General features: G+C 54.4%; 4 protein-coding genes across 13 annotated transcripts in view; 3 read left to right on the forward strand and 1 right to left on the reverse strand.

Moving 5' to 3' along the window:
* Positions 1–40: 40 nt before the first annotated feature.
* On the reverse strand, positions 41–2,859 carry PAFAH1B3 (platelet activating factor acetylhydrolase 1b catalytic subunit 3). Of its 4 annotated transcripts, none has more exons than XM_063111681.1 (6): positions 2,619–2,859; positions 2,262–2,355; positions 1,968–2,057; positions 1,169–1,285; positions 967–1,089; positions 41–369 (listed from the first exon to the last, which is right to left on the reverse strand). In XM_063111681.1, the coding sequence occupies exons 2-6, from the start codon at positions 2,337–2,339 to the stop codon at positions 82–84; spliced, it is 696 nt and encodes a 231-aa protein (XP_062967751.1). In that variant the 5' UTR covers positions 2,340–2,355; positions 2,619–2,859; the 3' UTR covers positions 41–81. The 4 variants fall into 4 exon arrangements, with proteins under 4 accessions (XP_062967751.1, XP_062967750.1, XP_062967749.1 ...); XM_063111680.1 differs by having other exon boundaries at positions 2,262–2,508; positions 2,619–2,858; XM_063111679.1 differs by having other exon boundaries at positions 2,262–2,520; positions 2,619–2,858.
* Positions 2,860–4,570: 1,711 nt separating this feature from the next.
* On the forward strand, positions 4,571–7,420 carry PRR19 (proline rich 19). 4 transcript variants are annotated; one of them, XM_063112428.1, is made up of 3 exons: positions 4,571–4,629; positions 5,502–6,126; positions 6,195–7,420. In XM_063112428.1, exons 2-3 carry the CDS (start codon positions 5,508–5,510, stop codon positions 6,683–6,685), a joined length of 1,110 nt encoding a protein of 369 aa, XP_062968498.1. In that variant the 5' UTR covers positions 4,571–4,629; positions 5,502–5,507; the 3' UTR covers positions 6,686–7,420. The 4 variants fall into 4 exon arrangements, with proteins under 4 accessions (XP_062968498.1, XP_062968495.1, XP_062968496.1 ...); XM_063112425.1 differs by lacking the exon at positions 4,571–4,629 and adding an exon at positions 4,726–4,862; XM_063112426.1 differs by lacking the exon at positions 4,571–4,629 and adding an exon at positions 4,726–4,862 and having other exon boundaries at positions 6,213–7,420.
* A 1,226-nt stretch (positions 7,421–8,646) lies between these two features.
* On the forward strand, positions 8,647–16,579 carry TMEM145 (transmembrane protein 145). Of its 4 annotated transcripts, none has more exons than XM_063111092.1 (15): positions 8,647–8,809; positions 9,552–9,626; positions 9,743–9,820; positions 9,899–9,985; positions 10,081–10,182; positions 10,282–10,366; positions 10,474–10,545; positions 10,659–10,727; positions 11,151–11,231; positions 11,316–11,394; positions 11,534–11,627; positions 12,531–12,703; positions 13,544–13,664; positions 15,139–15,345; positions 16,261–16,579. In XM_063111092.1, exons 1-15 carry the CDS (start codon positions 8,678–8,680, stop codon positions 16,339–16,341), a joined length of 1,536 nt encoding a protein of 511 aa, XP_062967162.1. In that variant the 5' UTR covers positions 8,647–8,677; the 3' UTR covers positions 16,342–16,579. The 4 variants fall into 4 exon arrangements, with proteins under 4 accessions (XP_062967162.1, XP_062967160.1, XP_062967161.1 ...); XM_063111090.1 differs by lacking the exon at positions 16,261–16,579 and adding an exon at positions 15,807–16,126; XM_063111091.1 differs by lacking the exon at positions 12,531–12,703 and having other exon boundaries at positions 15,807–16,344.
* An 826-nt stretch (positions 16,580–17,405) lies between these two features.
* Positions 17,406–25,579, forward strand: part of MEGF8 (multiple EGF like domains 8) — a 42,601-nt gene continuing 34,427 nt past the window's right edge. The window contains exons 1-5 of the mRNA XM_063109409.1: positions 17,406–18,118; positions 23,489–23,652; positions 23,898–24,104; positions 24,902–25,082; positions 25,163–25,251. Of these exons, the coding sequence (XP_062965479.1) occupies positions 17,932–18,118; positions 23,489–23,652; positions 23,898–24,104; positions 24,902–25,082; positions 25,163–25,251 (828 nt within the window). The 5' untranslated portion in view covers positions 17,406–17,931. The remainder of the gene's footprint in view (positions 18,119–23,488; positions 23,653–23,897; positions 24,105–24,901; positions 25,083–25,162; positions 25,252–25,579) is intronic.

Here is a 25,579-nt window from a genome sequence, read left to right on the forward strand (position 1 = left end):
TGGTACCCAGACAGGCTTGGTCATAAAGCAGGAAATGGAAGACTGAGGAAGGAGAATTTAATGTTACAGATAGCAGGATGCCTAGGGTGCAGGCTCTGGCAGGGGGACAGCCTGGCCCTGATCTTGGGCCAACAGACGCAGAAGCAGCGAGTGCAGGGCCCGGCAGACGGGTGTGTAGCCCAGGCGGCTCAGATGCAGGTAATCATACATGTCGTGGTGACTTATGGTGCCATCTGAGTGCACGAAGCCAGGGTCAGCATCCAGGAAATGGGCCCGTGGGTGGCCAGCCAGTGCCACCCTTACTAGCTCATTCACCCGTTGGTTCTTCTCCCGAAGTGGGTTGGGGTGCTGGCCCCTTGGAAGCAGTCCCTGAGGAGGAATACCGAGAGCCATAAAGGGACGTCCTATCAGCATCTGGGTATCCTGTTCTCTGTGCTAAACTGTCCTCTAACCCCCCACCATGAAGTTTCCAGCTGCAGAATACACTAGGGATGGGAAAGTGGGGAGGGCAAAAGGGTAGTCCTTTAGTCCTTGATATCATGTCCCAGCCCCCATTCTGCAAGACCCTCTGGGTGCCAGCCTCTTTCCAAGTATCACTCATAAAAGTGTTGACATCATGGCAAGGGGTCATTCCCCTCTTTCAGAGGAGGAAATGTCCCAGCTAGAAGTGATGGAGCCTAGATTCACCCCAAGAATTCCTGACAGCTTTTGGCTATTCAAACGTTGTTTTGAGCTTTTCAGCACCCTCAGAATCTGCAGCAGTCCCTTGGGCAAAAGGGGCTAATTGGTCCCTGAACACATCCTTAACCACAGCTGCTCTGATGGGTGTAGCAAGCTTCAAAGTGAGATTTTGCCTGAAAGCCACTGTTCTGTGCCAAGTTGCTCAGAATTGTGCCAGCTGTAGCTACATCTGAGGAGGTCCCAGACCACTGCCATTCCTCCTTTCCCACCCTGCCAGCTTCTCACCAGCACCACGACTCGGGCCTGGGGCTGCCGCTGGTTCACCAGTTGCACAATGGCCTTGATGCCACCAGTCACCTGCTCTGCTGTGTGCCCATGGTTGTTGGTGCCCACCCAGACCACCACAATCTGTGGAAAGAGGGGCATGGAGCAGCAATGAAGCGGGCAGGCAAAAGATGCTACAGCTCTCCACCCAAGACCCGCTCACCTTAGGCCGGATGTGTTCTAGCTCCCCATTCTCCAGCCGCCATAGTACATGCTGTGTGCTGTCCCCACCAATGCCAAAGTTAAGTGCGTGCAGAGGAGAGAAGAGCTCCCGCCAGATCTGTGAGCAAGAAGTGGTGTGGACACAGGGGCACTGTCAGCATGGACCACCACCCTCTGTCCAACACCTTCTGTTAACCAAATGCCATTATGGAAGAGACTCACTTTATGGGAGCAGTCCGGTTTAATCTTACCTTGAGTAAATCTCAGTATGGTGGAACCTCACTTCATGGAAACCTGTTAGTATCCCTTTAAAACAAAGCTCACAGAAGCAAGACTCACTTTATGAACCCAGTCTGCTTGAGCCAAGCATTGAGCCAATAGCATTATAGTTGAACTTTATTTTGAGGAAAGCCATTGCAGTTGAACCCTGCTTAATGGAAAGTTATGATTCAGCCCCCTCTGTGGAGGGCCATTACAGTTGACCTTCACCTCATTATAGCCTTGTGTAAACCCAGTTGGGCTGTGCACCACTTTAAGCAAACAATAAAGAGCCTCACCTTAGATAATCTTACTGCAGGAAAGCCTCATTTTAAGTCACTATACACAAACCCAGTCTGACAAAGTAAGGGCACACATTTGCTTCTCAGTAGAATGTTACACCTTACGCGGAGATTCTCATTATCGGTGCACGAGGCTACCTTAGGCTATTTCGGGTACCCCATACTCGGAAATGAATCCAGATTAGGGTTCTGGTCCCAATGTGTCAGTGAGGGCACAGGCATGGGGAGCAGGGGCCTCACCTCGCACTGGTGCATTAGCTGGACTAAGGAGTCCCCGATGAAGACGACTTCGGGTTCCTTGTCTTTGCTGTCCGCCACGAACCGATGGTGCTGAGGGATCGCACGAAGGGAAGTCAATGGCACGCACGCTCCTGGGCCCGCCTCGCCCTCCGTCCTTAGGGAGCATCACCCCAACTGCCCTCACCTTCCCAATCAGGTAATGAGAGCGGCACGAACTAGCAGTTCCTTTGAGCGCTACCCCCACCCTCCGGCCCGCCCCGGACTCTCCTGAGTATCGCAGGCGGCATCGCTCACCAGGGATATCCAGCGCCCGTCGCCCTGTACGTCCTGCACCGGCGTGGGCTTGCTGGCTGGGTTCTCCTCTCCGTTCATCTCGGCGCCGCAGCTCCTGCAGGACGAGCGAGTAAGGTCGGCCCGAGAGTGCTCCGGGAGGAAGCGGCAGCGCCACGCTCCGTCTTAGCCCTCCAGGCAACAAAGGACCGTCAGGACGCTCGCACTCCCGCGGAGGACGAAGGCCGATCCAGGGCGCCTCCTCCTCTCCCTAGGCGGAAACCTTCACTGAGGAGAGAGGTGAAATTGGGAACACTCGCTTCCCCTACGGCGGCCGAACTGTGGGCTCGTCCTGCACTTCTCGCCCGGGCACTCACTCACCGGCAGCGGCAGCGTGAGAGGCAGCGGCAGCAGCCAGCGCACCCTGGCTCTGGGGAAGGGGAGAGGCCACCATCCAACACCCGGGGCGGGGAAGAGGGAGAAACCAACTGCTGGCGTCACGGGGAGGGCCGAAAAGCCAAGAGTGGGCGGGGAAAATCTAGCGCCCTTCCTTGGGGAAAGAAACCATTTGCTGTAGGGTGAGAGGTGTGCGCAAGGGACGTGTGTGTGTTTTGTGTGTGTGTGTGTGTGTGTCCATTCACGTGGTGGTGGGGACGTGTGTGTTGTGTGTGTGTGTGTGTGTGTGTGTCCATTCACGTGGTGGTGGGGGAGGGGAGAGAGTGAACGAGTCCATTCTTGGATCCCTTGAGGGGGTGGCTCGTACACACCTGTCTAGGAGGGGACGCGCCCATTTTCTGCTGATGTGGGAAACAGAAAAGGAAGATGGCAAAATGTGAAAATTAGAGGCCCAGTTCTTAGGAGACACTCTAAGGCAGGGCCAGCGCTTTAGTGAGCCTATCTGCGCGTGGACTTGCCCTGCCTATAGCGCCAGTGTTTCTGTGTGTGCGTGTAGGTGGCATAAAAATCTAAACTACATATCTTTACATTCGAGACACCACAGGACCTACGTGAAGGGTAGAAGAAGGTGCTGAAAAGAGAAAGGAAATTAGAGACGCCTGCCGGGCCCAGGTCCAATTTGGCTCCCCTCCCCCAGATCACCTTGCAGATCTGTCGCCTCTGCTCCCCTCTCTAAAGCCATGGGCTGACCAACAATTAAAGTTGGGTGTGTCTGGGCTCTGAAACTCACATCCACATCCAAGGCCACCTAGGGTCGCGCCCCTCCGGCCAGCCCCAAATTAATCTCAGACCTCAATGTCTTCTCAGATCTCCCTACTCTCAGGAACCAGGGCGGCCTCACTCCCCCCTAAACGACCTGGTCATTTTTCTGTAGCCCCACTCCCAGGCTGGATCATCCCATCTATTCATTCATTTTAGGTGGATTGTTACTGAAACAGAGATGAATCTTATTTATTGTGTTTATGTTCTGCCTCATTCCACTTTCCTGCAACAGGGCCTGGTACATAGTGGCTGCTCAACAAGTACTTGCTGAATGAATATTAAATGAATGGGTGAGATCCTGGCCTTGTGCCGGTGTTTTGGGGGAGACAGATCCAGACACAGAGACATGGGTCTGTGTGTCAAAGTTGTGATTGAGGGAAGTAAAGGGGACCTCTGGGGAGGAGGAGAAGGACTCTGAGGGCTAGAGATTTCCTAGAAGTAGTATCTGATCTGGGTTTGAAAGATAATGAAGATTGGGCAAGCAGTAAGAAAAGACACAGGTAATATAGCTTACTTATTAGGACATGGGAAATACCCTGGTATAACTTGATTTTCAGGTCTGAGGGGACACATGCAGACAGAAAGTTGGAGATGTAGAAGGGCAGTTCCTGAAGCAAAGCTTAGTGAGAAACAAACCTTCTAGGCATTCATTCATTCATTCATCAGGCACTGTTTCGAGTTAAATGTATTGGCTCATTTCATCCTTCTAGCAAGTGTATGAAGGAGTATTATTACCATCCTCATAGATTAGGAAACTGAGGCTCTGAGCAGTTACAAACGTTTCCAAGGTTACACGACTCAAATGTGCCAGTTTGGGCATTTGTCCCACAATTTTTATTTATTTATTTTTTTGGCACATGGCTGTGGTACTGGGATCTGAACCAGTGACCTTGGTGTTATAAGGTCAATTTGGGCATTTGAACCTAGATAGTCTAGCTCCAGAGCCTAGCTCTGAATCATGATACTATACTTATTCTCTAGCAATGAAGTCTGTGACTACCTGGGGAACGGCTGGTCATGGCTGGGGGCTACAATGACCCTTCTCCACCTCGCACCTCGCCTCATCTTGAACTCTAAAGTCCACCAATAGCTGTCTAAACCAATCAGCATTCAGGAAGGGGGCGGACCTAGTGGACCTCATAGCCAATTGGTGGCCGGGAGATGCTAAAGACAAGTGAGAGAGGTTCCTGAAAGTGAGGCTGGGCGGGGCGGTCTTTAACAGGCACTCTGGGCCCCTGGCATGCAACGGTGGGCCTCGAGTCTCTCTCAGGGGCCCGGAAGCCAATGGGCGTGGAGGAGGGCATGCGCATGCGTGTGGTGTGCCTGAGACCCGGAAGAGGGCCAGACAGCTTCGAGAGCTGGGGTCACCACGAAAAAGAAGCCATTTCGCTTCACAACCACGTAGGGGTGAGAGGGGGGCGGGGTTCGTTGGGGCAAGAGACGGTGAGGTGCCCCTCCCCCACCCGGCTCCCACCAACCGTACCCCACCTTCTTCACTCTGCCGCCTGCCGTACCTCAACTGCCCCACCCTGCTTCTTCTCCTACCCTAGGCCTCCCCTCAGGAGCAGACCGTTGTCCCTGCTAGCTCCTCTGTCTCCCTTTCTGTCCTCCCGAGGTTTTTTCAGGCTGACCAATTTCTCCTACTGCTCTCTCTCCTTCCTTTCTGTACCATCTCTCTCCAGTCCTCTACTCCTGGATTTCTCCCCTGTCCAAAATCCCTTTCTGGTCTCCCACATCCCTCCAATCTCAGGACTCCTTCCTCATCTTCCATCTTTTACTATTCCTCCATGTCCCTGTCTCCAATAACTCTTTTTCTATTCCCTGACGTCTCTTGCCATTAATGATGACTACCTTGACCTCATCTACCCCTATGACTCCTTCCCTGACCAAGCCTTTTCTAATTGTTTTCTGACTACTTCCTTTGTCTCATCTGTCTCTCTAAATAGTATTCTCACCTCACCTCAAACATTTCCTCTTCTCAGTACTCACTTTTCTACTCACCCTGACTTATCTGCAGGCTGATGACAACCCTATCTTATCTTCCAGGACACCATGGACCCCCGGGGGCCGGCCCCCCAGCCTTTCCAGCGCCGTGAGAAACCTGGTCGTGTCCGCCGTCGGAAGACTAGGCGGGAGCGGAATGAGGCCCTAGTGGGCAGCCGCTGCCCATTGGCCCATCAGGATCCTCCTGTGGCCAGTCGAGATCCATCTATGGCCCTCCAGGATCCTGTGGCCTCTGCTGTCCCCAAGCTTGTGGTCATAACTCAGGGTCGGCTGAGCCGGGAGCACAGGGGTCTCTTTAACCACGAGGTGAAATCCCTGGATGTGGCACGGCTGCTTAGCAGTGGGTCCCTGGAGCCAGGCACCCCTCCACTCTCCACCAGGCATTGCCCAAGCCCAGGCAGGGCCCAAGAACCAGCCCCACCGTCAAGGGGCAAGGAGAACCAGGTTCCTGGAGGCTCGGGCCCAGGCCCACCCAGATCTCAAGAGCTCCCTGACTTGGGGAAGCTGCTGGGGGAGCTGCAGTGCCAGCTGATTCTGCCACAGGCCTTTCCCAGGAGGAACCTGGTGCAAGAGGCCAGGGATGCCATCGTGGGCACCTTACAGACCTGCCATGGCTGTGTTCCCGACCTTGCCTTGGTGCTACGGGGCTGCCAGCCACCCTTGCCAGGTGAGCCCACCTCCTGCCCCCTGCACTCCCCTTTCCCTTTTCTGCTTGGGCTCAACTGTTCCCCATAGTTCTTTCCTCTGTGCCAGGGACTAAGCCTGGGGGCCCGGAGGCGCAAAGGATGACACCCTCCTGGATCAACAGCTCTGAACAGGCCACAGGAGAGGGAAGGCAGAGAAGGCGACAGGGGACAAAGGAGTTCACCTTTGTCATGCCTCATACCTCCAGCACTCCCACTGCACACAGTGTGAGCCTGGCACCACCAAGAGGTCCCTGGCCACCTCCCTTGCCCTCATTGCCTTTGCCATCTGGGGCGGCCTGCGTCCCCCCAACAGCCTTTGACCTGCTGAAAAGCATCTGGCTGGTAACCACACCGCCCCCTCCCCAGCCCTGGGGAGTCGGCCCAACTCAACTCCTGCCACAGCTGCCATCACCCTTGTTGCCCCACACCTCTGCCCTGGACTGGAGCCCCAGCCCCCCTGCCCCACTGCCTGGTCTCTCCTGGGTGGTAGCCCAGAGCAGTCCAGAAGCCTGGTCCTTTCCACCCATGAGACTGTACTGAGGGGGCTGAGGCTAGGGCTGGGGATAGGTATCCCACATTCCCAGTCACCTTAATAAAGTAGCTTCTTCATAGTCCTCTTGATTTTCAGTGAGTGGCTGACCCAGGAGAGCAGCTTTCCTTAGCTCTGAGTTCTAGGTCCAAGATGGAGGGGAAGTTACTGTCACTTGTCACCTTCCTAGGGCCTGAGGGGATGGCAGGATAGGGAAACTTGGGGCTTCAGTCATTCCAAGGCTTACACCCACTGTGGTCAACTATGTGCCCATCTCTGAGCTCTGGCAATGCTGGAGTCCCAGAGTGAGTAAGACTGAGGCCCTGTCCTTATGAGACTCCCCATCCAGTGGTGGGCACACACAATCTCAGCTCCAGTGATTGCATCTGGGAGAGAGGTGCAGGGGCTGGGGAAGTCCAAGGAAGGAGTGATGACTCTGTCCTGGTGATGAGGAAAATCTTCACAGAGGAGTTGAGAGACCCTGTATTTTTCAAGATTGATAGAAACTTGCTAGTTGAGAAGTATTTCAGGCAAAGGGAACAGCATGTACAAGCCCTGGAGGAGGGAAATAGGGGATGCGGGACCATTTCCATTGAGCCTATATCCCTAGGCCATACTGGGACCTAGAATGAGTCACATCTGGGCCTCCCTTGAGGAACTCCGGGTCTGTTGGGCATAGAGAACAGTGTAAGTATAGGATCAGGACAGAAGTGGCAGATCAGGCTGAATCTGGCCCATACACTTTTTTCTTTGGCTCACAGTATATTTCAAATATTTTAATAAATTGCCTATTGTTAAAAATCAGGTGGTTAGCTTTTTTAAAAAAAATTGCATTTCTGGCTTTTCTTAAAATAATAATAAAAAAAAGGATCTGGCAGCAGACCTACAATCCCTCTTGACAACAACTGGCCAAGTAGCAGAGGACCCTCTTCATGGGACCCACGCTCTGCATTGAAAGTGTTGTGCTTATTTATCTTTCCTACTTGGCTCCTTGGCTTAGAAAATTTTTAAAAAATGGTATCTTGAAGGTGCTGGCCAGTTAGCTCAGTTGGTTAGAGCATGGTGTTATAACACCATGGTCAAGGATTGGATCCCCGTTCCAGCTAGCACACAAAAAATTTTAAAAAGTTGGTATTTTGAGCAGCAGCAAAATTTTTGCAGTGGAGGGGGAGGGACAAAGATAGAAATGTTGGTTGGAGTCTGATCAGGAAAATCAAGCTGAAGGGCTTAGAATCTACTCTGGAAAGCTTTCCTAGGGCTTCCTGTTGCCCACTGGGAAACCATAGGGTCCTTACCAGCATAGAATGGTCTGGGCTGGGAGACTGGCCAAGGTTTTATGGTGGAGAAAGTGGAAATGCTGGGATTTGAACCCAGACAACTATATCAAGAGTCCATGCTCCTGTATACCTTACACCACTGCCAGTTTCATCATACCCTGGTAAACAATGACAGGCCAGGGGTATGGTGGTTGTGGCTGAGGGCTCTACCACTTCTGTGTTATAAGACCCAGAATAAGTGGCTTGCCCTCTCTTTGCCTCTGTGGGCACTTCACAGGGTGCATCGGATCTGGAACATGGCAACTCGGTGGTGGACACAGTTGGGAGTGGCTGCCATGGGGGCGCGGATGGGCAACCAAAGAATAGTTTGGGGACAAAATTGGGGGGAAGTCAGGACAGAGCTCGGATCTAGGGGTTCTGGGCCGTCCCAGAGACGGCAGTCTGGAGGAGGCACGGATTGGGGGAATGTGAGTTCAGTTTAGGACATGGGGAACCGGAGGTATCCGTGAGACTCCTGGCGGGGAGGACTGGGGCTGGGGCGGGGTGGCAGAGGATGTGAGAGCGGCTTCCCTTCCTACGCGGAGAGGATAGTGGCCAGGTTGGGTCATCGGGGGCGGGGAGCGCCGCGCCCGGCGGCCCCTTTAATCGGAGGCGCGCGCTGGCCGGCCCGCGCGCTCTCGCCTCCGTCGCGGGAGCCGGAGCGTAGCCGGGGCTGGAGCCGACAGAATGGAGCCCCCGCGCGCGCCCGCGCTACGTCGCCTGCTTCCGCCGCCGCTGTTCCTGCTGCTGCTCCTGCTGCTGCCACTGCCCCCCCGCGCCCGGGCCAAATACGTGCGGGGCAACCTAAGCTCCAAGGAGGTGAGCGCTCCGGGCCCTCCTCGGCCTCCCTCCCGGCCCCAGCGGGACCGGAGAGAGGGGAGGAGGGAAGAGGGTACCGCCCCGCCCCCTGCCGCCCCTCTCAAGAGGATCCTGGGAGCTGCGTGGGGCTGGGGGCGATGGGGGACTGGGCCAGGGTAGAGGCCATACTTGGGGGTTGCAGGAGGGACGTTTAGGTCAGAGCTGGAAGGGGAGGGGAGGTGGATTGGGAGAGTCGGAGTTGGGGGGGAGGGAGGGGCCGCCGAAGTGGTGCTGAAGGGACAGCACTTTTCACTCTGCAGAGAGCCTCGGGTTCACCACACTCCCGCTCAGAACCAGGAGGGGGCCGTTTGGAAGATTCCCCAGCACAGATGGTCTCTGAGACCACCGTGGGGGCAGGTGTATGAGTCGATAACTGGGGGAATGCTGGTCGGATGGTGTCTGGGAGAGAAGGTGGCCGGGATGGGCATCTGGCCTTCCAGGGTCTTTCTCAGGGTGCCTGGGATATGGAAGTGTTGAGGTGAGGAGAGGAAACTTGGGGGGCAACTAAGGGAGAAAATCAGGGCAGCAGGAATCTTAGACCCATGGTGAAGGGATCAGGGAAGAATTTTGGAGGTGACTAGGTTTCCTTATGGTACCTGGGAAAACAGGTACCTGAGGGTAGGGAAGAAAAGTTTCGGGTCTGTGGAGTCCAAGAGAGTTCTCCAAAGACTGAGAAGAGGGTCCGACTGAGCCCTTTTTCCAGGACTGGGTGTTCCTGACAAGATTTTGTTTCCTCTCTGATTACGGCCGACTGGACTTCCGTTTCCACTACCCTGAGGTGAGTCTCTCCCAGCCACTCTGCACGCTGAGGCTGGATACTCCCTTGGCCTCCCAAGGCAAGGGCTACCCCAACACCCAACACTCCCCCAGACCCCAAAATCTCTGTGTCTGCAGGCCAGGTGCTGTCAGAACATTCTCCTCTATTTCGATGACCCATCCCAGTGGCCAGCCGTGTACAAGGCAGGGGACAAGGTGAGGGCTATGAGGAGGACATGGGGAGAGGGGAGGTCATGGATGGCCAAGGAGTGATCCTGTTCCTGCCTTCCTCAGGACTGCCTGGCCAAAGAGTCAGTGATCAGGCCGGAGAACAACCAGGTCATCAACCTTACCACCCAATATGCCTGGTCAGGCTGTCAGGTGCGGGCCCAGCCTGGGTGAGTGGGCAGGTGCTGAAGGTCAAGGGCCTGGGGACATCGGGGACATGCTTCAGCCTTTCTCTCGCTTGTCCCCAGGTGGTGTCAGAGGAGGGAACCCGTTACCTGAGCTGCTCCAGTGGCCGTAGCTTCCGCTCCGTGCGTGAAAGGTGGTGGTACATCGCGCTCAGCAAGTGTGGGGTAAGGGACTGGGGTGACCACCTGGGCCTCCTCTTCCTTGCCTTCTTGTAGACCCCCTACCTGCCCAGGGCCCCCCTTAGGCCTCCACACTCCCTGCAGGGAGATGGGCTGCAGCTGGACTATGAGATGGTCCTCACCAATGGCAAGTCCTTCTGGACACGACACTTCTCGGCTGATCAGTTTGGTAAGCATATGGGGATCCAGAAGCCAGAATCTTTGTAGGAGCCAGATCTGGGTGCCTGCTGAGGTGCCACCTGAATGAACTGTTTCCTTCTTCTACCAAATTGGCAGGGATCCTGGAGACAGATATGACCTTCCTCCTCATCTTCATCCTTATCTTCTTCCTCTCTTGTTACTTTGGATGTGAGTACAGCACATGGTGGGGTGGAGGTAGGAGATACAGGGGCAGCGGGGTTGGGGAAATGAGCACTTTTCCTTTCTGTCTGTGAACAGACTTTACCTATCCCCCTTTCTAGATTTGCTGAAAGGTCGTCAGTTGCTCCACACAACTTATAAAATGTTCATGGCTGCAGCAGGAGTGGAAGGTAAGGTTTAGAGTGTCCCAACTTTTGTGTCCTGTGGGAGGAGGGACTTGGGACCCAGACACCTGGGACTAAGAGAGAAATGGATGGGAACCTGGACTCCTGGGTCCTGGAAAAGGAGGGGCTGGGGGTCTGGACTCCTGGGTCAGAGGGAGGAGGGGCTGGGGGCCTGAACTCCTGGGTCTGAGGGAGGAGGTGCTGGGGGCTTGAACTCCTGGGCCTGAGGGAAAAGGGGGCTGGAGTCTGGACTCCTGGGTCTGAGGGAGGAAGGGCTGGGGTCCAGACACCAGAGTCTCCTAGCAGATCAGTGGCAATAGATGGTCTAGAGTCCTGATGGGAGTGGAGGAGGGTTCAGATCATCTGGATCATCGTGCTAGAGGACAGCTGGTTTCTGTCCTTTCCTCTATCTGCCCACCCTCCCCTCAGTCCTGAGCCTCCTGTTTTTCTGCATCTATTGGGGTCAGTATGCCACCGATGGCATTGGCAACGAAAGTGTGAAGATCTTGGGTGAGCATGAAGTGGGGCTGGGGGAGGGTGGAGAGTGTCCTCTCTGAGCCCATCTCAGAGCCGCTCTCTCCTCCTTTCTCCCAGCCAAGTTGCTCTTCTCCTCCAGCTTCCTCATCTTCCTGCTGATGCTCATCCTTCTGGGAAAGGGATTCACGGTGACACGGTGCCCGGGCAGGGGGAGAGCTCGTGGTCATGGAGTGGCTGGGCTGGGGAGCAGGACGGGGGGTGGGTCTGGGGGGGAGCCACCCCCTCCTCCCTGACGGCCCCCACCCCTGCTGTCTCCCCTCATGGGCTGTCGCCAGGGGCCGCATCAGCCACTCAGGCTCCGTGAAGTTGTCTGTCTACATGACCCTGTACACCCTTACCCACGTGGTGCTGCTCATCTATGAGGCTGAAGTGAGTCCCACCAGCCCCTCCCTCACTCTCTGCTCCCCTTCAAAGCTTTTGGCGCCCCTTCTTCCCTTCAAAGCTTTTGGCACCACCTCTTCCCTCTTCCCTGTCTGCTACCCCATCCCCAAGTAGCACTCTTCCTGGCTCTCTCTCTTTTCCACCCTATGATTTTCCGCCTTCCCATCTGTTTAACTGATTCCTCCCCTCTTCACCATCTCCCAGTAGCATTCTTCCTCCTTGTCTCTCACTGTCTGTCACATTTATGCTCAATGTCATAACTAAGAGTTCAGGAGTCACACAAACCTGGATTCCATGCCCCTGTCACACACTTCCTAGCTGGCTGACCTTGTGGATGATGCCCCCCCTCAGAGCTGCTTCCTCTTTGGAAAATTAGGAGGATCTTACCTACCCCAGGGAGTTCCTCTAAGGCTGTCAATCACCTGTATAGCTTTGGCCAAAGGGCTTCCCTCAAACTGTTTCCTCCTGTGTGAAATGAGGTGATAATAAGAGCTACCAAGGGCCGAGCCCGTGGCGCACTCGGGAGAGTGCAGCACTGGGAGCGCGGCGACGCTCCTGCCGCCGCCGCGGGTTCAGATCCTATATAGGAATGGCCGGTGTACTCACTGGCTGAGTGCCGGTCACGAAAAAGACAAAAAAAAAAAAAAAAAAAGAGCTACCTGGTTGATTTGATGCTCACACATTGTTTACATCTGGTAGCCGATGTATTTATTGTCTATCTTTTTCACACTCTCTGTCTGCCCCTATGTGCTTCGATCTCCATTCCTGGCTCTCATGCTGCTTCTGTCCTGACTGAGTACCTCTACTCCCTGGGTGTCCAGGGGTGGGGTCTGGGGACCCTGATGGAGGGCAGGAGGCCAGGCTATGATGAGTCCTCTCCCATGGGTCCAGTTCTTCGACCCAGGCCAGGTACTATACACATATGAGTCGCCGGCCGGCTATGGGCTCATCGGGCTGCAGGTGGCAGCCTACGTGTGGTTCTGCTATGCTGTGCTGGTCTCACTGCGCCACTTCCCTGAGAAGCAGCCCTTTTACGTGCCCTTCTTTGCTGCCTACACCCTCTGGTGAGATGTGGTGGGTCCCCAACCTGTCCCTGCCTCCCGGGGCTCCCCAGAAGTGAGGAAGATAGGGCTTCAAGGCAGGCAGTTGTCACCCAGAATCTGCCACTCACTCACTTTGTGACCTTGACAAAATTATTTTCCAAAGTAAAAAAATTGCTTTCACAAAGAGTGCTTCAGGTTGCTTACCCATAAAACAATATTATTAATAGTATCTCCTGCAAAGGGTTATCTTGAGCATGCACAGGGTAATATATGAAGGCTTAGTGTCTGGCACATAGTAAATATTCAATAAAAACTCATTGCAATTATTATCATTCAATGTGACATAGCAGTAAAGTAGGTGGATTCCAAGCCAGACAGCTTGCTCAGATCCCAGCTCTAAAGTTTGTAAACTATGTGACCCCCAAGACAAGTCCATTAACTTCACTCTGCCTCAGTTTCCTCACCTGTTAATGGAAATTGTACCTTCATCACAGAGTCATTGTGAAAGTGAAATGAGTTTATATGTATAAAATGCTTAGAAACAGGCTTGGCATGCAATAAGTCCTTGTTATCATTTTTTGATACATTCATTAAATATCTATTGATTTCCTATGAGATTCCAGGATTTGGGCTGGGGTACAGCCGAGTTAAAGCCACCCTCATCCTTGCCCCCCAGAATTTCCCAGGCCAGTGGGATTCTTGCCCCCTTTCAACCTCTGGCTTCTGAAAGTCACAGTGGTTTTTCTTCAGTTTGGGACCTGCCTGGGGCTTCTATGTGTGTGCAGGGCAGAAGAGGTGGGACCATGGGAGGGGGTGGAGGGTGAGGGCAGTGTCTCTATTGACCCAGTACTTCCTCTTCAGGTTCTTTGCGGTTCCCGTCATGGCCCTGATTGCCAATTTTGGGATCCCCAAGTGGGCCCGGGAGAAGATTGTCAATGGCATCCAGCTGGGGATACACTTGTATGCCCATGGCGTGTTCCTGGTGAGGATGGGGGCATTCAGGCATGGGTGGGAAACAAAAGGGCAGAGGATGTGTGAGGCTTCCATTCCTGATCTGCCTGAACCTTCTGTTCTGAGCTCTTGATCCCCATTTCCCCTTTAGTCATTCACCTGTTTAGTCATTCAGCAGACACTTATTGAGAGCCTGCTGGATTCCTGCAGGCTACTCTACTGTGTCCCCCAGAGTCCAACCTCTTCGATTCCTCTCTCCCCCTTGTGTCTTGGCCTCTTTCCCCACTCCCACCCTCTTTCTTTGACCCCCCCTTCCAATTTTCATTCTTGACGCTGTGTCTCTAGACTCTTGCATTTCCCTTCTGTATCCCTACTGCCTTCCCCAATCCCCTTCGTCTCTACTACATCCTTCTCCCACACATTCTCCCATCACAGGCCATTGTTCAGGAAGAAGCAGCTGGGATTGGACAGGCTGGGGTTCTTGGGGGTCTAGATCTGAACAGTGTTGTCAAGACCTAGGCATCAGGAGGGTACCAGCACCAAATCTATTCTTTGCCCTGGTTCACATTCTATCTGACCTTCTTGGTGACTATTCTTGTATTCATTTTTTTTTGTCTTTTTCGTGACCGGCACTCAGCCAGTGAGTGCACCAGCCATCCCTATATAGGATCCGAACCCGTGGCCTTTGTGTTATCAGCACTGCACTCTCCTGAATGAGCCATGGGCCGGCCCAGCCAGCTTCCTTCCTAAAAATGCTTACATTAGATCAGCATGCTCTAGTTCTGGCTTCCCACAGCTCATTGGTTTCAGCTCCTTGTTTACTTATTCAACACAACTTTCAAGGGGCTGTACTGGGCTTCTGGGGTGTAGTGATGGAGTCACACCCTCTCCCCACCCTCATGGCCTACCAGACTAACATCCCCACATTCAACCAATACTTATGTGTGTCAGGCACTGTTCTAGAAGGTACTGGGGATCCAGCAGGGAACAGAAGAGTCAAGTTCCTGCTCTCATGAAGCTAACATTCTAGCGTGTTAGTAGCTGTCCAATTCAACTTTCCGTGTTTATGAAAATATTCTATAGTCTGCACTGTCCCATATGAAAGCTATTAACCATATGTGTAAATTGAGCACTTGAATGTGGCTAGTGTGACTGAGAAACCAAAATTTTAATTTTGATTAAATTCAAGCCATGTGTGGCTAGTAGCTATCATACTGGACAGTGTAGGACACTGATCTCATCCAATCAGTGATAGCCCAGTGATCAGGTCTCTGATACAGGAAGCAGAGGCAGAGTAATAAGAGTTGTATGGGGTGGGGTTTGGGGGAAGGTTAGAGCTCAGGGCACTGTGAGAGCCCAGAGGAGGAGTCTAATTCAGTCTGAATGGTTGCAAGGAAGGGTGTATGGGTGTGTGTCAAGCGAAGGAGAACTCTTAGGACCCCAAGTTTATGGAGACAGCCTGGGGCCTGGACAGTACTTCTCTAACCTGTGTCCTCCCGCCCCAGATCATGACCCGCCCATCAGCAGCCAACAAGAACTTCCCTTACCACGTGCGCACGTCGCAGATCGCCTCAGCAGGGGTGCCGGGACCCGGAGGGAGCCAATCAGTGGACAAGGCCTTTCCGCAGCACGTCTATGGGAACGTGACGTTCATCAGCGACTCGGTGCCCAACTTCACGGAGCTCTTCTCCATCCCCCCGCCCGCCTCCTCCGTAAGCCCCACGGCCCCAGAGCCCGAGGAGCTGCTGGCGCCGCCCCTGGAGTACCTGACCCCGCTCCCGGCCCCACCGCCGCCCCCTGCCTTTCGCACGCCGCGCGCTCCAACGCCGCGCCGCCACCATCCCCCGGCGCCCGCCCCTACCCTGCCGGACTGGGTCCTGGCGCTGTTGCGCACGCCCCCGCAGACGCCACGCGCCGTGCCCCCACCGCCCGCCTTCCGCGGCTCTCCCGCAGCTCCCCGGCCGCCACCCGAGTTCGTCCGGCGCACTCCGACGCCGCCCCTTGAGTACCTAGCTCCGCTACCCACGCGCCCTTGCCACCCACTTCTTCCCTGACTGACACATGATTCCATACCTGGGGTGGAGGGTCCTCCGGGGGTAGGGGGTCGGGCCTTCGGGGCCGCATCTGCCCCCCGAGGGTCCCAGACGGCCTCTGACCTTGAACCCCCTCCCAGGCCGGGAAGCAGGTGGAGGAAACGGCGGCGGCGGCGGCCCCGAGGGGCCGCGTGGTGACCATGGCCGAGCCGGGAGCAGCCTCCCCGCCCCCTCCCGCTCGGTTTCCCAAGGCGGCCGACTCGGGCTGGGATGGCCCTACGCCGCCCTACCAGCCGCTTGTGCCCCCGACGGCAGCGCCGCACACCGGCTTCACCGAATACTTCAGCATGCACACGGCTGGGGGCACCGCACCCCCTGTCTGAGCACCCCTGCTGCCCCTGCCCCATGGGCCGCGCACCGGCCACCGGCCGGGCTCGGGATCCCCGCTCTATCCTGACCCCAGGGCTCGGGCATTCCGGCCTTCCCGACCCTCCCTGCCCCGAGTGCCCAGGTGGGGTGCGCTGCGTCCCGACCCCCTTTCCCTCTTGTGCCAAACGGTCCCGCGGGAGCCGCTCTCCCCGTCCCCTCCCTCAGTCCCTGGCCAGAGCGGCGCCGGATTCTGGGATCCCGCTGTTCCGTGACCTTCGGCCCCCTGGTCCCCTTCGAGACCTCTGATCCCGCCGGACTCCGGAACACCTGTGACGACCGCCAGGACCTTGTCCGTGACTCTTCAGGACTCCGCGACCCTGATCTGCTGCTCCCGGGACGGATATTGTGAAGCTTGTCTCGACTCTGAAACCCTCCCTAGGATCTGTGATCTCCGACCTGTGCTCTGTTCGCCTCTGTCTTCATTCCGGGGACCTTCCCTCAAGTCCCTGGCAGAAAGACTCCCCCCCACCCCTTGCCAAAATAAAGAGGATTCGTTGAGTTTTTATCTGTGACGTAGTTTCTTTTACATCTTTTTTTTGGCGGTTGGCCGGTTCTTCTACTTTTTTTTTGTGGCTGGCCGGTGCGGAGATCCGAATCCTTGATCTTAATGTTATAAGGCCGAATTCTAAACAACTGAGCTCACCGGCCAGCCTGATTCTTTTATATCTTGATGATACTCAGTGGTGGGGCTGAGCAAGAACCGTTTCAGGTTCTGGGACCGGAGGCAAGGGCCTGCATTAATTGACCTTTATGTTGATCCAGAATCTGGGAGCAATGAAGATATAAATCTAGCCGCACCGCTCCCTTTATACCTTCCCTTCCTCAGTCAGAGGTAGAGGCGCCCTCCAGTGGCACATTTTGCTCAGCTACCGGCACCCCAAGTTTGGGTTATGATTTGATTTTATTGATTGATTGACTGGTAGCTGGCGGGTACACCCTTCCTGTTATTAGCACCGCGCTCTAACCAAGAGAGCTAACCCGCCAGTCCCAGGTTTATGACTTTAGCGCTGCGCATGTGTCAGTCTCTCTTCACAGGCCGAGGAAGTCGCTGCTGCGCATGCGACTGGGAACAAATGGGCGGAGAAGTTTCCGGAAGTCTCCCTTTGCGGAGGGGTGGTCTGGGCACTCTGCAGGCCTCCTAGGGCCGCTCTGGCTGGCCTTTCTGCAACTTCTCGCCTCCTCTCTGTTGGTTGTTGCACAGCGGCCGTTAGGCTCCCGCCCCCTCGCACTCCGAGCAGGTCTTCCCGGGGCCGCTCTGGCCCGAGCGCCCCCTCGTCTCTTTGGTCCATCCGGCTCAGGAGGGAGGTGAGGGTGGGTGAGTGGAGAACTGCGTCTGTAGTCTGGGCCCGGCAACAGCTCGCGACGCGCCCCCGGCTGGAGTGGTCTCTCCAGAACCATCCGGTCCTGGCCCATCCTGGCCCGCATCCTGTATGGAGGTCCCTGCCGGGCCGTAAAGCCCTTCACCCCTGGTGACCCACCCATATATAAGGTCCGTTTTGGCCTGCAGCGGCCTAAGTCTAGACACCGTTTATGGGATCGGCCCCCCATGGGGGCTCGTGTCTATAAGGGATCCCTACGGTTCCTAGGGGTCGGCCCGGTCCATAACGACCCCATGTACAGGGCCTTCCATGGATCTGTAGGGCCCGCCCCCCGGCTTCCAGAGCCGGTCAAGAGCGGCCGTTCCCTTCGCAGGTACTGCGTCTCCGGGACCTCCCCGGTCTACACGGCCATGCTGCGCCTATAGAGGTCGCATTTGCGGGGCCTCACGCCGGGTAGCAGGTCCTCTTGGGTCTTTACAGCCTGTCCCGTTTCTAAGAGTCAGTGCCGTGGGCGGTGATGGCCCTGGGCTGGGCTCTGGCCGCGGCATTGGCCCTGGCCTTGGTCGTGCTGGGGCTGCTGTCCCCCGGGGTCCGGGCGGGGGACTGCAAGGGGCAACGGCAGGTGCTACGGGAGGCTCCAGGATTCGTGACGGATGGTGCGGGCAACTACAGCGTCAATGGCAACTGCGAGTGGCTCATCGAGGGTGAGTGTGGCTGTATCACTCACTCATTCGCTAGTTCATTTATTTGTGCATTCATCCATTCACCACATTCCAGGCCTTTTGCTCTAAAATGCTGGACACCCAGGGTTGCAACCAACCTGGGCCCTGCCCTGGAAGGCTTCGAAGTTTGAGAGGGGAGATGCACCCAGACCCAAATGGTCAGTTTACAAACCATGAACTTCAGTGAGGGGTATTTTTTTTTTTTTTTTTTTTTTAAAGATGACCGGTAAGGGGATCTCAACCCTTGGCTTGGTGTTGTCAGCACCACGCTCAGCCAGTGAGCAAATCGGCCATCCCTATATAGGATCTGAACCCGTGGCCTTGGTGTTATCAGCACCGCACTCTGCGGAGTGAGCCACGGGCCGGCCCCCTAGTGAGGGGTATTTTGAGTAATTGTTCAAATCTCAGTTTCTCAGTCCAGTTAACTAACTTCTTTTTTTTTTTTTTTAAAGATGACCGGTAAGGGGATCTTAACCCTTGACCTGGTGTTGTCAGCACTACGCTCTCCCAAGTGAGCCAACCAGCCATTCCTATATAGGGATTCAAACCCATGGCCTTGGTGTTATCAGCACCACATTCTCCCAAGTGAGCCACGGGCCGGCCCTGTTACCTAACTTTTAATTTAGGCTCTACTTCTTATTAGCTTTGCCACTTTAGGCAGGTGACTTCCTTTCTCTAAGGTTCAGCTTTCCTTCCTCCCTAATTGGGGATAACAATAGTACTCACCTCATAGGGTTGTTGGAATTAAATGAGACCAGGTATTTAACATGCCAGATGCCTGGTACATAGTAAATGTTTAATAAATGGTATTAGGATTATTATTGTTGCTCTTTTTAAAGTACTTCAATAAGAGCATTTTTTTCCAGTCATTCATGTGCCAGATGCTGTGCTTGCCACTGTTACGTAGTAGAGACCAAGACAGTCCCAGCAATCTCAAGTGACTTAGGGTTTGGAGGCCAGTGGGGGAGACAAAGATATTATCAGACAGTGAGCCCAGAGTGGTCTATGATGGAGGAACCCCACAGGCCAGGGAGAGCCCAAAGGAAGTGCCTGACCAGGGAGCATGGTGACAGCAGAGAGGCTTCCTGGAGGAGGAGATGTCTGAGCTGAGACCTAAAGGGACCAATGGCAATCAGCCAGGAGGGAGAAAAAGAGCATTCCAGAAAGAGGGAACAGCCCTACCCTTATGGGCTCCCAGTCAGTGGGGGAGACAAACCCATTCCCAGGGAGTAGGGAAGCCCAGAGAAGATATCTAACTTACCCCTGGGGTATAGCTGAGACTAAAGGCATGTATAGCAGGGAGCAAAAGGGCATTCCAGGGAAAGAGATAGCCCATGCAAAGGCCTGGCAGTGAGAGAGTATGGTGCTTTTTGAGGAACTAGAAATCCAGTGTGCTAAAACTTGCACTACAAGAAGACAACCCACTGAGCCAGAGGCTGCAGGGTTGGGAGTAGCCAGAGTGTGTAGGACCTTGTGATTTTGAGCTGTATCCTGAGGGCAATAGGGAGGTGGAAGAGAAGTCCAAAGGCAGTGGGTGGTGAAGTCCAAGAAGGCCTCACAGAACAGTGGATGTAGGAGCTGGCCTTCAAGGAGAGGTTGAAGTTCCCCAGTCACCTGAGGTCATGGGCAAAAGCCAGAGGTGTGCCAGGGTCTGGATCATCAGGGCCTCCCTCCTCAGGCTGTGGAGCTTGGTCTTTATCTGGGACCACTGGGGAGCCTATGGGAGAGTTTTTAGCAGAGGAAGGACATGATCCAATTTATATTTTAGAAGATCTCTCTGGCTGCTGTGTGGGGTATGGATGAAAGCATGTTCCTTGAGGTTAATGTGTCTAACTGTCCCCAGCTTGGGGGCCATTTCTGTCAGACTAGGGTGTGAGAACAGAATGGGAAGTGTGTGGAGTGGGGTGGGGTAAAGGAGGTATAAATCATTCTCTGGCTTTGAAGAGTCCCAGGCTGGTTGGGAATGGTGGGGCTGGACACAGACATTCAGCCCCCAGTGTGCTCACTGAAACAGTACTCAGGGCTGAGACAGAGGCAGGTGCAGGAGTTGGGTGGACAGAACTAGGGGAGGGAGAGGACTCTGTTGGAGGTTGTAGAGGAGGAGCCACTGAAGCAGGGTTATGAAGCATGCAGGTTAGTTTAACTGGGTAGGAAAAGGGAACATCCTGTATGAAGACATGATGGAGACTGGTGTGTCTCAGAATCCATGTCTGGGTTGGTGTGGTCTGGCTGCACTGTTGACTGGGGGGTGAGGAGGAAGCCAGAAGCAGGTGAAGAAGGGCCTTGAATGTCACACTGAGCAGCTTGGCCTTTCTCTTGGGGTTGATGGGAGCCACAGAAGGATTTTGAGCAGGAGTGGGGCATTTCTCACAGGCTGGGTTGGGGAAGACTGGAGACTTGGTATGCTGGTCTCATAGGAGAGAATAAGTTCTGAACTGGGGCAGGGGCTAAGGGGGATGCAGAGTGCAGAGAGATGTTTATGGAGTTTCATCAATGAGAGTTGGTACCAACTGGCTGGATGTTGGGGTGAGGGAGGAGTTTGGGAGACCCGAAGACCTCCCTTGGTCTCCCATCCTTCCCAGTGCCTGTCACCTCTGAGATCCAACATCTTCCTCCATTTATTAAAAAATAAGCTAGCAACCCACTTTCTTTTGTATCACCTTCACATTTTATCTAGTTTTAGTCCTCATAACATCCTCATTGTTAAGAGGCATCCTACTTTTGAGCAAGAGGGTTTGGGATCAGATTTCTGTGCAGAATGGTGTGGGGGTTGGGTGGAAACAGGAGACCTTGAACTTAGGGAGGAACTTGGGCAGGCAGATGGTGAGCTGGCCTCTGGCAGGCACTTGACAAAGATGTACTTGTTGTGATTCCAGGAACAGAGCTTTATAGTTTGGTTGAGGCTGGTAAGATTCTGGGAGGTCTAGTTGCCTGGTCCAGCTGAATGTTTCTTCTGCGTTTCCCAGACCACAGGTGGGAATCTGTGTGTGATATTCTCGGGGGCTCTGGTCAGAGTCTGAGGGAGAGCTGCCAGCTTCAGTGTTCTTTGTTTTGTGCATTTCTTCATTCCTTCATCCAGTATTTCCTGAGCCCTTGTTCAGTGCCAGTTCCTGTGCTGGGCAATGCTGGGGAGGGAATTAGGCTCAGATCCAGGCTGTGCCCTGCAGGTCTCCTAGGCTGAAGGGGGGAAAGACCTGGACACAGATAGTCTTGGACACAGATAGGCCCAGAGGAATGAAGGTTATAATGGGATGTGAAAGGGCTGGCCCGTGGCTCAGGGAGAATGTGGTGCTGATAACACCAAGGCCACGGGTTCGGATCACATATAGGGATGGCCAGTTCACTCACTTCAGAGAGCATGGTGCTGACAACACCAGGTCAAGGGTTAAGATCCCCTTACCAGTCATCTTTAAAAAAAAATAAAATAAAATAATGGGATGTGAAAACTCCAAAGCGGGGCACATAATTCAGCCAGGGGGCATCAGGGAAGTCTTCCTGGAGGAGGAGGGGAAGTTTGCTAGTGGGAAGAGAGAATGTGCTCCAGACAGAGGGTGAAGCTTGTACAAAGGCTGGACTTTCTCTTAGGATGGTGGGGAGCCAGGCAGGGATTTTGATCAGGGGACGGACAGGGCCTAATGTTGAGTTGGGAAAATCTCTCATGTTAGGGCAAGACTGGAGGCTAGGAGGCCAGGAAGGAGCTGGATCAGTGGCCTGGTGGAAGAGGACTAGGCCTGGGCAGGGCATATTATTGAACACCCTGGCTCTGGGCTGGCAGGTTAGAGTCATCATCTCTTTGAATTCAACATTCAGTTCACACCAGCCTTGGTGGGTGGGGAGAATTATCCCCATTTTATAGGATCTAGGAAACTGAGGCTCAGAGAGTTCATGGAACTGGCCCCAGACCACAAAGTGAGTGGTGGATGAGCATCTCCAGAATCCAGATGAGTATACTGAGGGTCATGGGGGAAGAAGTTGGCCTAGGGTCCTCCAGCACGTTAGGGGCAGAGCCGGAACCCAGGTCTCCTGATTAGTTTCACTAGCCCAGAGGACTCCTCTGAGCTGCCTGCAGTGGCAGAAGAGAGAGTCTCACAGAGCCCCCGAGAGTGAGATGTGGAATGAGAGAACCTTCTAGAACCAGGACCTGGCACAGAACAAAAATAGTGACAGTGATAGGAGTAGTGGCACTTACTACAACATGCTAGGTGCACATGTAAGCGCTTTACGTGCATTATTGCCTCTCATATGGATTTCAGTCAGAAGTCAGCTGGGGCTGCAGTCATCTGAATGGTCACCCAGACCAGACATCCAAGAAGGTCCCTCTCAGGGGTGGCAGTTGATGCTAGCTGTCAGCTGGAAGCTCAGCTGGGGCTGTCGGCTGGAACGCCTACATGTGGCCTCTCCATGTGGCTTTGGCTTTTCATAGCATGACAGCTGTGTTCTGAGAAGGAGCATTCTACAAGACCTAGGTGAAAGTAGCAAGGCTTCTTATGACCTGCCTGTGGAAGTCCCGGAATATCACTTCTGCTTTTTATTGATCAAGCAAGTCACTAAGGCTCTTCCTAGACACAAGGGGCAGAAAATTAGCTCTCACATTTTGACAGGAGGAGTAGACTAGAAGCTGGAATCCACCACAATACCATTTATATTCCCACTGTCCAGATGAGGAAACAGATCCAGAGGGGGTAGGTGACCTGCTCAAAGTCACACAGTTAGTAGCTCTTCAGTGGCAGAATCAGGATTTGAGCCCAGGCAGTCTAGCTCCATAGTCTGTGCTTGTAGCCACCACAATAAATAGAGAGGTGAGACTCTGGGTGGGGACAGGGGAACTGAGTCATTCCAAGATTGGGGCTTTGTACAGGGAAAAGAAATAGGACTCTTCCCTCAGATCAACCCGGGACAGAGGACTGTCATGGAGGCACTTTTCTAACGGGATACGCCTGTCTGCTAGACCCGGACCCTGATCCTCTAGCCTGGAAATTTCTGAAGCTCAAGGAGGGGAAGAACAAGGCATTAGGAACACTGGCTGTAGCTCTGTGTGGCCACTGGGATGGGATTTCCTCTCTCTGCACTTTAGTTTTCCCATCTGAATGGTGGGGGGTGTTCAGCTGATCTCAGAAGACCTTTCCAGGGCGGATATTGTAATTCCTTCACTGGGCTCCTGTTGCTCTGGCTGTCAAGGCTTTGACCTTCCTGGGCTATGAGACTGGGAGCCCCTCCAAGGTGGGACCCAGGTCTGACTCATCTTTGAACCCCTGGCATCACCTGGAGCAGGGCTTGGTGTTTGTGGGTGGGCTGCATAGAGGCGTGGGAACGTCCACATTTGAAGCTGGCCATTCTCTGCTCACCTCTCAGCCCCAAGCCCCCAGCACAGGATCCTGCTGGACTTCCTTTTCCTGGACACAGAATGCACTTACGACTACCTGTTTGTGTATGATGGTGACTCCCCCCGAGGGCCACTGCTTGCCAGTCTGAGCGGGAGCACCCGGCCGCCTCCCATCGAGGCTTCCTCAGGCAAGGTTAGTGGGGACAGGGGCTGTTGTGCTGTGGCTGGAGGATCTAGGTGGGATGTGGGGGAGAGAGGGATAGATAGAGGGAAATGAAAGGGGGAGGGACAGAAAGCGAGAAGGTATCAGAGAGAGAGGGACAAAGGAAGATGGAGGGGGACAAAGAAAGGAGGTGGGTTTCCAGGTCCCCCAGGTGGGGGCAAGAATCCAATCCCCAGAGCCCTGCCCACCTTGCCCAGCCTACCTTGTGCCTGCAGATGCTGCTGCACCTCTTCAGCGATGCCAACTACAACTTGCTGGGCTTTAATGCCTCATTCCGCTTCTCCCTGTGTCCGGGTGGCTGCCGAAGCCATGGGCAGTGCCAGCCCCCGGGTGTGTGCGCCTGCGAGCTGGGTTGGGGGGGCCCTGACTGTGGCCTGCAGGAGTGCTCAGCCTACTGTGGCAGCCATGGCAGCTGCGCCTCGGTGAGCCTGTCCCCAACTGTCCCCTGGGGCCCTGATCTGTGACCACACCCACCACACCTATTTCCTACATCTGACCTTGCTCCTGCCTGAAACTCCCCCTACTACCCCTCCCTCTCTCAGGACACCCACTTCTCTTTCCTTCCAGATCCTATCCCGACCTGTTACTCCAACCCCACCCCATCTTCACCTGCAGGCCTGCCCCTGCCTGAGTCCACGCCTGTTCTCATCTATATCCCACCTCTCACCTGTGAATGCTGCCCTCCTTCCTCTTGCCAGGCCCAACTCCCTCCCTCCACCCAGCCACTCTATGTGGCCTTGGGCCCCCTGCCAAGAGTTCGCACCCACCTTTGACTGCTGGTCTTGCCCCTAAGCCTGTGCATATCCAGCTTTGGGTCTGGATCATGTTTGAGGCCTCTGTGCCTTGGCCTCCCAGATCTGAGCTCCTTTAGCCCTGGCTAAACATTGACCTCACTACTGACTGTCCCTCTTCTCCAACCTGTCTTCTTTCTGTCTGTCTTTATTTTTCTCTGTGGGTCTTTCCCTTTTTCTGTTGGTCTGTGTGTTTTTCCCCACCTCTCTGTCTCCTGGTTGTGTCTTTATGTCCCCTGTTTCTTTCTTTCTTTGTCTGCCTATCTCCTTTTTCCTGTCTCTTTCTCTTTGCCTTTCTGTCTTTTTTTTTCCCCATTCTTTCCTTTCTTGTCTATCTCTTTCTGCTTTTCCGCCCCATCTGTCTCACTCTGGCTTTGTTTCTCTCTCTGTCTCTTTCTCTATCCCTGCTTTGTATCCCCTTGCCCCAGCCTCTGGGACCGTGCCGCTGTGAGCCTGGCTTCCTGGGACGGGCCTGTGACCTGCACTTGTGGGAGAACCAGGGGGCTGGCTGGTGGCACAATGTGAGTGCTGGGGACCCTGCCTTCTCTGCCCGTATTGGGGCAGCTGGTGCCTTCCTGTCTCCGCCGGGGCTGCTGGCTGTTTTTGGAGGTGAGCAGATGGGATGAGCGTCTGAGGTCTGGAGTCCTGGCAACCTGTGGCCAGGGCTTGAGACCTCCACCCCTCCACAGGCCAGGACCTCAACAATGCCCTGGGTGACCTTGTCCTGTACAACTTCTCCACCAACACTTGGGAGTGCTGGGACCTGAGTCCTGCCCCGGTATGGACCCTTCCTCTGCCCTGGCTGGAGGAGCCTGTCCACTCAGACCCAGACAGGGCCTCCCAGATTTACCGCCATCACCCCATATTTTTCCCTTCATTTCTGAGCTTGATATAGGAACCTATTTCTCCTTGTTTCTGCCTTTTTTTGCTCTGATTTTATTTTTTTCTTTCTCTTTCTGCATCTTTTTTCTGTTTGTATTCTGTCTCTCTCTTGGTCCATGTCACTGTTTTTGTCTGACTTTCGGTCTTCTGCTCTCTTTGTCTCTGTCTCTCTGGGTCTGTTTCTCTGTGCTTTTCTCTGTCATTTCTTCCTCTATTTCTGCCTC

The sequence above is a fragment of the Cynocephalus volans genome, chromosome 10 (assembly GCF_027409185.1).
Source record: "Cynocephalus volans isolate mCynVol1 chromosome 10, mCynVol1.pri, whole genome shotgun sequence".
Classification (NCBI taxonomy): domain Eukaryota; kingdom Metazoa; phylum Chordata; class Mammalia; order Dermoptera; family Cynocephalidae; genus Cynocephalus; species Cynocephalus volans.